The sequence below is a fragment of the Bison bison genome, unplaced genomic scaffold (assembly GCF_000754665.1).
Source record: "Bison bison bison isolate TAMUID 2011002044 unplaced genomic scaffold, Bison_UMD1.0 scf7180017861528, whole genome shotgun sequence".
NCBI classification, from domain to species: domain Eukaryota; kingdom Metazoa; phylum Chordata; class Mammalia; order Artiodactyla; family Bovidae; genus Bison; species Bison bison.
The window spans coordinates 115,034-126,029 of record NW_011492100.1 but is presented as its reverse complement, the minus strand read 5'-3'; the positions used below and the strand labels follow the sequence as shown (position 1 = coordinate 126,029).

The 10,996-nt window shown below is 52.2% G+C and overlaps 1 protein-coding gene across 1 annotated transcript; it reads right to left on the bottom strand.

The window, feature by feature from the left end:
• Window positions 1-2,447: 2,447 nt before the first annotated feature.
• On the bottom strand, window positions 2,448-10,796 carry SERPINE1 (serpin peptidase inhibitor, clade E (nexin, plasminogen activator inhibitor type 1), member 1). Its single transcript, XM_010832592.1, has 9 exons — window positions 10,634-10,796; window positions 9,717-9,988; window positions 8,834-9,067; window positions 8,099-8,293; window positions 7,277-7,475; window positions 6,068-6,168; window positions 5,857-5,943; window positions 4,454-4,537; window positions 2,448-4,113 (listed from the first exon to the last, which is right to left on the bottom strand). The coding sequence occupies exons 2-9, from the start codon at window positions 9,985-9,987 to the stop codon at window positions 4,076-4,078; spliced, it is 1,209 nt and encodes a 402-aa protein (XP_010830894.1). The 5' UTR covers window position 9,988; window positions 10,634-10,796; the 3' UTR covers window positions 2,448-4,075.
• Between the last annotated feature and the right edge of the window lie 200 nt (window positions 10,797-10,996).

Sequence of the window (10,996 nt, the reverse complement as noted above, 5' to 3'; positions counted from 1 at the left end):
AACTAAGACCCAATGGAGCCAAATAAATGACAAAATAAAAAGGGCTTCCCTGGTGGCCCAGTGGTTAAGAATCTGCTTTGCAGTACAGGGGACACCGGTTGGATCCCTGGTCCAGGAAGATCCCGCATGCCTTGCGGTGAGTATGCCCATGTGCCACAACTACTAAGTGAGGGCCTAGAGCCTGTGCTGTGCAAATAGAGAGTAGCGCCCACTCACCATGACTAGAGAAGGCCCAAGCTCAGCAACGAGGCCCCAGCATAGCCAGAAATAATAAACTTATTATTAACAAATTTTAATTAAAAAAAATAAAGCTGAGAGTAGGTTTGGGGAGCTGCTCACCCTTGGCCTCTTTCTTCTGGGTCTTGCCCTGATTCCCACTGGCTTTTTAAGGAGAAAAGAAGACTTCCCCCTCCAGGCTCAATTCCACTGTGGGGCCCCTCTTACTGCAACAGCCTCATGGGAGACAAGACAGCCTGAAATGTAAAGAGAGGAATCCACAAGGAGATGTGACAACCATATCTCCTCGGAACCTCCTGGTACATCATGTTGGAGGCACCCAAGGATGCCCCTGGACTGACCCTTGGGAGGGAAACAGGAATGGCATGGGTAATGAGAAAGCCTTAGTACATACTGAATGATTGAGGAGGGAGGCGATGAGTGAAGACTCTTTCTGGATTTACTCTCCAAAACATTATAATCAAAGTTTGCTCCAAGGCAGGCTAACATAATTTTAGGGAAAATTATAATGTGAAGCTTCTTTTAGTTCAAGATCTGAAGTCTATCTTTTTATTTTTTATTTTTTTAATTTGGCTGTGCCGAGTTTTGGTTGCGGCATGCAGGATCTTTTTAGTTTCAACAGGCAAATTTAGCTGTGGCACGTGGGATCTAGTTCCCCGACCAGGGATCGAACCCAGGCCCCTCGCATTGGGAGCTTAGAGTCTTAGCCACTGGACCACCAGGGAAGTTAGTCTGTCTTTATTCATGGCGGTGCACTTAGTTAGGAAAGTTGTGAAGGCGTTTTTAAGCTTCAGAAAAGGTAAGATTCATACCAGGCAAAATGGTCACTTTAAATTGTTTTGTATACCATTTGAAGATGTTTGTGTGACCAGAATCACATACTTGTGGGATTGGGAGGTTCTTAAGAGACACTTAATCCCATTGCTTGGAAGTTATCTTATGGATATGGGAGCACACATCCAGGGGGATGAAGGTACAAAGATGTCCATCTCTGCATTCTTGGTAACAGCAATGACATCTTTTTTAAGCCAGGAAACAAAATGTCAGTCAACAATCCACTTCTACCCTTTCAAACTGTTCAAATGTCTTAGTATGAGAAGGAATTCCTTATCATTAAAAAAAAACTCACCTCCTCTACCCTGACTGCTGAATGATGCCCACCAGCAGGTCATCTTGGCTGTCCTTGAACACTTCCAGTGATGGAAAGCTCACTACTGCTTAACTACCAGACAATATTTTGACCAACAGCCCTGGGACAAGAATGGGTTCCTATTAAGACATGATCCAAGTTTCCCGGGGGCTGGGCCTATCAGTCCCATCTTTAGGGCTCTGGAGCTGGAGAGCACCTGATTTGAGAGCTAGTTCTTGGTATTTTTTCCATTTAAAAATTCCTGTGGAATATATAAATGGAAAATAACTGGGGGAAGAAGGTCCCGTGGCAAGAGCCTTCAAGATACTGGAAGAAGACAATAAAGGACTGTTCAGGATAGCATTTTAAGGAGGATATTAACAATCTATGTAACAAAAGAGCCTCCGTTCAAAGAACCTGACATGTCGATGGGGGTGGGGAGGATAACATACACACCCCAAATTAAAGAGCGTACATGCAAGCACCATTACACACCAGGAAAAAGGAAGGTGAGTACTTGCCAAGTAGAGAGCGACGATGTTGACTGGATCCACTGGGAATCCAGGCTGGAGGAAATGGATTTGGTTTGTGTTTTGAGAAATGGAGAGTGGGGTAGGTACGGGGAGGATGAGAATATTTGGTGGGGAAAGAAATGAACAGAATGGGAAGTGACAGGGACAGTGAAAAGGGGTGTCTGGGTGGGTGGCAGGTGTCTGGGGAACCCTCTTTCCTTTTTTTTTTTGGCCATGCCAGGCGGCATGTGGGATCTTCCCCAGCCAGAGATGGAACCCACGCCCCCTGCAGTGGAAGCACAGAGTCTTAACCACTGGACCACCGAGGAAGTCCCTCTTTTCTTTTCAAGGATGAGGCCCAAAGGGAGAAGCCCATCCTACACAGTGTGTCCCCCCGGGGGTCTTCTTGCAGGGTCCGGTGGCCAGCCCTGCAGATTCACCCACGACAGGTCGGTGTACTTTGCCCCTTGCGGGTGTGTGTTTCATAAAGATCCCAGCTCATCAAGTCTGTAAACTGATAGGGTCTGGATTTTGTGCTGTGTGAAACAAGGAAAGTCACGGCCAAGGACTATTTTGGAATATTCTTTTTATTTATTTATTATTAATTTTTAAAAAACATTTTTTTTTACTTGCTTCTATATCAAAAGTGAAAAAGCAATTTCAAGAGCCATGGACCCCACACGTGGGGGTACTGAGTGTGGCTGTCACTGTCCAGTGCATCAAGAAAAAAGAAAAACAAAACAAAACATACACACAAAGAAGGGAGAGTTTTCGCTGAAGGGCACAGCGGGGTGATTAGGGTTCTATTAGGTTACATTCATTCGGCATCTCTGTGCAATTCTTCAGTAAATCGGTCCTCTCTCTCTACCCCCTCAGCTAGCTGGCTTTCAGAAAGATTATCTGCCGGAGGTAATTGAGCCCGAGCTCGCCGTCTCTCTCATTCTCTCTCTCTCTCTCTCTCTCACGCGTCCACCGCTCACACACAGCAGCCGGAAATGACACATTGAAATGAGTCACCAGTGCGGCTGTGAGTCAGCCTGTAATTGGGGAAAGTTCTGTCCTGCTAGGTCGTGGAGCCCCTCGCACTCCCGCTCCTAAATATACTGGAAAATTTTGAAACCACTCCGTCTCCCTTCACCCACCACATCCTTTCGGTCCCTAAAAGTGAGCCGAAGTTGGATGGTCCTGCCAGGGACGCGGCTCCATCGGGTGGAAAATCGAGGAAAGGAGAGGCGCGGGGGCGCTGGGCCTCCGCCAGGTGGCAGTGTGGGCCCCGGGAGGCTTGCCACCTGGTGGAGGGGAGGGACAGTCAAGAGGCCTCTCCTGAGATGCGGCGACACAGACCCCCCAAAGGGAACACAGTGAACAAGGCTAAATAATCTGTTTTCTCAGTAGACCTTTCTCTCTCCCAAGCACACAAGGACAAGGATGTGATAAATATTCAGGCACACCCCTGGCATCTCACCCTCCCCACCAGGAGATGGGAGCCAAAGAACCAGGCACACACCTTGTCTCTCCTTGCGTTTCTGCAACATAAAGTTTGTGGGAAGCAGAAACCTGCTTCTCTGAGTAAACAAGTCATCTACACTCTAAAATAATATATACACACTGTTTCCTGGGGAGGGAGCAGCCAGCCCTGGGTGGGTCTCAAACCTCGGAGCTGGGGACAGATGGACCTTGGCATGAAAGGGTGTTTCTCGCCTTGGCCTTCTCGGGCCTGCTGCCAGCCTTCTCAGCAGTGGCAGACAGTGCAAGAGTGACAGCAACGTGACCGGAACACACATTTCTAGTGAACACACAAAAGCTCCTTCATGTAGGCCTTGTGGTGCCATCCTACCAGGGCCTCGGTAGGATCCAGGACCCAAAACCCAACCAGGCAGAACGATGGGCAGAAGCAGCTGGGCCAGCAGTCCTGGGAGTCCTACAGTCCAGTTGGGAGGCCGGCTGGGTGTTATGCCTCCCAGTCTTTCCCAGGGTCTCCATTGGAGGGTTTAACTCAAAGGTCCTCTTTGCCCCTCCTGAGAGAGCCCAAAGTTAGGTCTAAGAGGCAGATTCAAAAGAATTTACCATGGAAAAATAAATAAATAAACATCTTCTCTTTTTCCAGAAAAATGAATTAATAAAAATTCTTTGCTCCGGACTTTCTTCCTCTTGGACATCTCCATTCTGTCCCAGATGAGGGCTGCCTTCCCCATGGTCAGGGTTCCATCACTTGGCCCATGAACAGGACAGTTCCTGAGGACGGAAGCATCACAGGAGATGAGAAGTGGGGGGAGGCGGGGGACAGCTCACCCAGCTCGGTGTTTATGGATGAACTGAGATAATGGGGACAAGAGTGAGTGTTCAGAGGCACAGCTGCTCTAGTGACTAAGCTGGAACTGAGGGACAGACGAGCACCCTGTCTGGAGAAAGAGCACTCCCCTCCAAGAAGTGGAAGGGGAACACAGCCGTGATTCACTGCCTGGAGTCCTCTTGGGGGAAGTGGGGGCGTCTACACCTGCCTGGATGGTACCCGAGTCCAGGAGAATGGGGAGGGGGCGCCGAGAGTGGCGGGGTCTCTCAGGTCCCCGCTCACCTGTGGGGTTGTGCCGCACCACGAAGAGGAAGGGTCTGTCCATGATGATCTCCTCGGGGGCCATTCGGGCTGAGACTACAAGGGCTGGAAGAGACAGGACAGAATCTTAGAGCAGAAGGCGTGGGTGCTGGCGCCTGCATCGATCACAAGTGAGCCAGTAACACCAGCGCTGGGGGTTGGGGGGTGGTTTGGGAGGCTCCGTTGTTTCCTGGTGGTGTGTGCTCAGTCATATCCGACTCTTTGTGACCCCGTGGGCTGTAGCCCAGCAGGCTTCTGTTTCCATGGGATTTTCCAGGCAAGAAGACTGAAGTGGGTTGCCATTTTCTACTCCAGGGGATCTTCCCAATCCAGGGATTGAACTTGCGTCTCCTGCATTGGCAGGCGGGTTCTTTACCACAGTGCCACCTGGGAAGCCAAATAATCATAGCAGGGACGTCCCTGGTGGCATAGTGCGTAAGAATCTGCTCGCCAATGCAGGGAACATGGGTTTGCTCCCTGGTCCGGGAGCATTCCACAAGCCGCGGAGCAACTGAGCTCATGTGCCACGACTACTGAGCCCGTAATGTGAAGCCAGAAGTGTTAGGATGTCCTCTAAGGCAGTTGGGTAGAGATCTAGCAGCTACTCACTGGAGTACTGAAAGTGAAAGTCGCTCAGTCATGTCTGACTCTTTGCAACCCCGTGGACTATACAATCCATGGAATTCTCCGGGCCAGAATACTGGAGTGGGTAGCCTTTTCCTTCTTCAGGGGATCTTCCCAACCCAGGGATCAAACCCAGGCCTCCTGCATTGCGGGCGGATTCTTTACCAGCTGAACCACAAGGAAAGCCCACTCACTCAAAGGTGGGTTTATCTAAACTCTTTCAAGCATTTCGGAGGCAAGCGCCTTTAAGTCGACTGGCCACTCTGAGAGCAAGCCAGGACCTCCCATTCAGGGGGACTTCAGAGCCAGTGGGGAGGGAAAGGGGTCCTGGGGAAAGCAGGCCCATTTTCTAGTGGGATCAGGTAATGGTAATGCTCTCCACACAGGAAGCCCTGTTCTACCAGGAAAATCCCATGGAATTGCCTGGAAAATCCCATGGACGGAAGAGCCTGGTAGGCTGCAGACCATGGGGTTGCTGAGAGTCAGAAACAACTGAGCGACTTCACTTTCACTTTTCACTTTCATGCATTGGAAAAGGCAATGGCAACCCACTCCAGTGGTCTTGCCTGGAGAGTCCCAGGGAGGGCGGAGCCTGGTGGGCTGCCGTCTATGGGGTCGCACAGAGTTGGACACGACTGAAGCGACTTAACAGCAGCAGCAGTGGGGTCTTTCCAGTGCACCCCGGGTGTGGGTACCTGATCATGGCCCCTCATGGAAGCCTGGGGCTGAGACTCGCCAGGCCTCACCTGAGCCTGACTCACCTGTGGAGGAGGACGCCAGCGTGCCGCTCTCATTCACCTCAATCTTCACTTTCTGCAGCGCCTGCGACACGTACAGAAACTCTCGATCTGAAATGGAGGTGGACCCCAGAGCGCGTTAGCCTTGGTCCTCGGGGGTGAGGGGGGAAGCTCCTCTGTCCTCGGGAGACCCCACTGTCCACCAGGGGAAGAAAAGGAAAGGGAAACCTCTTACCTGAAAAACTGGAGAAGTCCGCCTGGCTCGGCCTAAACATGTCGGTCATTCCCAAGTTCTCCAGCGGCCTCCTGAGGTCGATTTCGGTCTCCAGGGAGAACCTACACACAGCAGCAGGACATGGCTCCAGCTCAGGCCACCTCTAGCCTTACCGGGTGTCCCTGCCCCCTACACACACAGAGACCAGCAGGAGGGGGACTGATGTGAACGCAGAGGTGGGAGGCTTGTTTTTCTTTCAGGTCTGTTGGCAAGGTCTCTCTTCTTGCTGGGAAGATTCTGATACTAATGAACATTTCTTCTGCAAGCTCCCCACCCCCTCAAACCTGTGTCTAATTACTTTCCTCAAATGAGGCAGTGGTTGCAGCACAATTGTGTTCAGTCTGACTGGGGTGGGAGTGGGGAAGGGCAAATTCCCCTGCAAAGGCTAGCTGAACAGAAATCTGGTCTGTAGCTTGTGTTTCTGAGAGTTGAGCTCAAAGAGGACTCCAGCAGCGAGGCTCTGGGGAGCTCGCTCTGCCTCCCACCAGGGCACGACTAATTACCTCCGTTCTTTGAGAGAGAGAGAGGGCGTGCTAACCAACTAAATTGTCCTCTTTCCCTAAGCCCTGGCATTATGGCATCTGGAAATGTGGGGTCGGCATAGTGGGAGGCTTCCCCACGATTCTGAGATGGACCTAGCCTCAGCCTCCAGCACCCTCTTCACTTCTGCAGAAGAATTTTTAAAATCTGCTTCATGGCAAGCCAGCTAGAAGCTAGAGTTCAGGCTTGTTTCACCTGCACAAGTGATTCTTTTTGTCTCCATTGTGTGGATGTCGACTTGAAGAGATGGAGTGGGAGTGAGGGGTGTTCATAAAAGGGTGAGGACCGATGCATTCCCCAGCCCCCCACCTCCCATCATCTCTCCGGCTCTTCCTCTGGCTAGCTTTTGCTGGGTATTCAGGGGGTGGTGGACGTGGCATGGTCTCGAAAAGCTGCCCCCTACCCCCACCCCCGCTGTCCTCCACCGCAAGAGGGAAGATGAGCGGAATCTTAATCAAACCCAGGCCAGAGTGTGCCCCATCCGCACCCACGCAGCAGCTCGCTGCCCTGAAAACGTCAGGAGGTTTGGGAAACTCCACGTGGGGTGGGGGGTGCGTGTGTGGCAACAGCAGGGAGCCAGAGGAGGGGGCAGGGGGCAGGCAGAGGGGACTAGAGCAAGGGATGGCTTACTTGGGCAGAACCAGGAGGCGGGTCAGTCTGGTCATATTCCCTTTCCACTGGCTGATGAGCTCAGCATCCAGAATGCTGGTGAGGGCAGAGAGCGGCACCTCTTTCTCATAGGGGGCAGCAATGAGCATGCTGAGAGTGTTCCCGTGGTAGGGCAATTCCAGGATGTCGTAGTAACGGCCGTCGGGGGTGGTAAACTCAGCTGGGAAAGACATCAAGACGGAGCATTGGCAATAACTCCAGCTCCTGTTGATTCTAGCCCAGCACTGGCTTTCCCACTAGTCCTCCGGCCCCTCCATCCTCTCTGGAAGCCAGCTCTCCATCCTGGCTTTTGAGGCTCCCCATGTACCCACCACCACCACCAGCACTCTCCTGTTCAGTGTTTTTATTTCCACTTGCCTTCTCTTCTGCCCGTTCAGTGTCTTCTGGGCGTTCTGTCTCTGGTTGGCCTTCTTTACCTTCACACCCTTCTCCCCAGTCTCCAGCTATTAATGCATTCCGATCCCCACCTCCTGAATCTCAGCCTTCACATAGCTCTTCCCCAGGGGGATCTGGGAAGCCCAGGTTATCACACCAGAACCACATGAAGATGAGAGACTGTATCAAGTGGTCAAGTGGGATCCTAAGGTAATTTCTGGATTTCAGCTTCATCTTGCACAAGATACAGCTACTTTCTGCTGCTCCGATAATCCCCGTGTCTCCTACTTGGGGAGTGTTTGTTGCAGCTGGGGTGTGTTCTAGGGTTTCTCCTCCCTTGGAGTGGACCACCCCAGGGATGAGGTTCAGTCATTGTGGGACCTGGAGAAGGGAGAGTCTTGCACTTACTGTAGTTGAACTTGTTGGTCTGAGCCATCATGGGCACAGAGATGGTGCTGCCATCGGACTTGTGGAAGAGGCGGTGGTGGGTGTTTGACTCTGGGAAGGGCATCTTCCACTGGCCGTTGAAGTAGAGGGCATTTACCAGGACCAGGCGTGTCAGCTGGTCCACAGCCCCTTCACCAAGTAAGTCGCTGATCATGCCTGTGGGAAATCCAGGTGATCAGGAGGCTGGATATTGTTTTAATCTTTTTAGAGGGTTCCCTTGAGCTCCCAGTCCTCAAATGGACATGTGTCAGAAGGGATCCCATCAGAAGATGGACTGGGTAAGGTTTAGTGAACCAGTCTAGCTGCTGTCAACCCGTTCCATCTTCCTAAGTGTCTCAGAAAGCCTTCCAGCTCGCCACACTGCCTTGGTCCTGGGATCCTGTCTAGGATCAGACCTGGAAATGTAAGTCTCCCCTTACTTTGTTCCCTAAGCTGTAATCTTGAAGGGCTGTGTTTGCCTCCTGCCATGGGTTATTACTGTTCTTATAACATCTCACAGTACTTTTTAGGGATGCCTTTAGAGGTGGTTCAGAGGGCAAGTCTAATTATGGAAAAAACAAGATGCTTTGATTCTTAAGGCACTTGACCTTCTGTCCACAGAGCAGAAGGTGCTGGAAGGGAGGATTCAGGACGCTTGAGACTTGAACCCCCGTCTCTGCAGGCCCTGGGACCGCCCGCCTTTCTCTGCCTGCTCACCTTTTGTGTGTCTTTTCACCCAGTCGTTGACGATGAACCTGGCTCTCTCCACTTCAGAGAAGTCAACCTGCTTGACCGTGGTACGGAACAGCCTGAAGAAGTTGGGCATGAAACCATGGACCAGCTCTAGGTCCCGCTGCACGAAGATGGCATCGGCTGTGCTGATCTCATCCTTGTTCCACGGGCCCATGAGCTCCTTGTACAGTCGGTGGAAGGCAGGGGCCATGCCCTTCTCTGGGCCAAAACAGGGAGGGAAAGACACATTAAGCTCCTCTTGAACCCAGGGCTCCCAGCAGGGCCGACTTCCCCCAAACCTGCCCACATGGACGAACTCTTCTGCTCCCCCAAGGGTCTCTGAAGGGAGATTTTATTCCAAATCTTAACCTCTCCTGCATCTCCCTCTTTTCCTCAAAAATCGCGGGTCCTAACCCTTGCTTTGGCTTAGAACATTTTTATCTGTTTTTAAGTTACAAACCCTAACCTTCTTCTTTTAATAACAATAATAGTTATGCTAGGTAGGCCTTTCACATGCATCATTTTGGAGTTAATCCTTACAACAGCCCCATGTGGTAGATACTCTGTCCCCCTTTTGCAGATGAGAAAACTGAGGTTCAGAGGGGTTAAGATCACAAAGTGCAGGAGTAGTGAGGCAGGGCCATTTTACACCAGGTCCACTGGCTCATGTACCTTGTGACTGGCCAAGAGCCAAGTGACATGAGATGTGGTGGGAAGGAGATGCAGTGGTCCATCCCTGTGGGCTGGCAGGACAGGGGTTGGCTCACTAAGCCGGGGTCAGCCCTCCCTCTGCTTCTGGTTAGCTACACCCCTGTCCTGGGAAGAGTCCCTAAGTGCCCGCCTCCCTCTCTGCCCCGTCGTCTCTCACCTTCAATCTTGAATTGCATTGCCTCTTGGATCTGCTGGCGGGTTTCTCCTCCTGTGGTCAGCTGCAGCATGGCCAGGACTGAGGCCACCCCATAGGGTGAGAAAACCACGTTGCGGTCCTTGGAGGCCCGCACCACCTGCTGAAACACCTTCACTCCAAAGTCTGTGGCCAGGCTGGCCACCGCAGACTGGGGCTGGTAGGAGGCAGACCCTTCACCAAAGATGAGGGCCAGGCCCAGGGCGAGGCAGGCAAAGACCGGAGACATCCGCATCCTGGAACCAGTGGGAAAAGATTGGATGAGGTGGATAGTTCTGAAAGGACAGAGAGGAAGTAGGGGTGATGGCAGCCCAGCCACGGCCAGGCTCCCATGTTTGTCGCTGGCATGTAACGTGAACAAGCGGGCAAGATAGAAACCGCGGTGGGTTCAGATCCTGAGCCTTTCCCCCTCTGTCTCAGCCCTGGGGAATCTTGAGTGTGTTTTCACCTGTGGGAATCTGGAGCCCCGTGGCATCTCCCTTCCCTTCCAGGAGGCTGAAAGGCTAAATTATAATAGCATCTGTGATTTACACGATGCTTCCTAATTCTTTTACAATGCTTTCACAATTGTTGTTTTATTCAAGTTAACAGGCGTGAAAAACCCCTTTCTTGAGCTGGGAAGGGGGGAATGTCTTCCATGGAGAGGGTCCTAGAGAGGCGAGGCCCGTGCTTCTGGGTGGTGGGATTGTTGGGGTGTCCTGACCATCTTCCCCGCTCCCCTGTGATCACCGCTGTAACGGGGGTCAACTCAGGGCTGCAGGTCTCCGGGCCGAGGGAAGAAAGAGGAACACTGGGGACCACGGACAGAAGGGACTCTGCAGACGGGAGCTATCTGCCTTAGCCGGAGGTACAGAGATGGAGAGGGTTTGCTTTGCTCTTACCTGAATTTCGCAGTGCCTTGGGATGGGCGGTTTGTTCCTGCTGCCGCTGCGGGTGTTGACGGTGGTAGCCCTTCCTCCACTGAAAAGGAGGTGTGGCTCTCTCTGGACGGTGCTCTTTGCCCTTCAACCAGAAGTAGCTCTGCTCCACTGCAGGCTGCTGCCTCCCTTTATACCAGATGTGAGCCGGAAGTCGATTAACTCATGGTTCGACCCCGCCCACTTTTTGGCCCTCTCAGCGCCTCCCTCTGTGGGACTTGCTGAGGCATCCGTGTGTGTGCGTGTGTGTGTGTACGTGAGAGAGAGAGAGAGAGAGAGGGCTCTGGAACAATTGAGCCAACCCTGGTGGCCTGGGCCCAGGGCCAC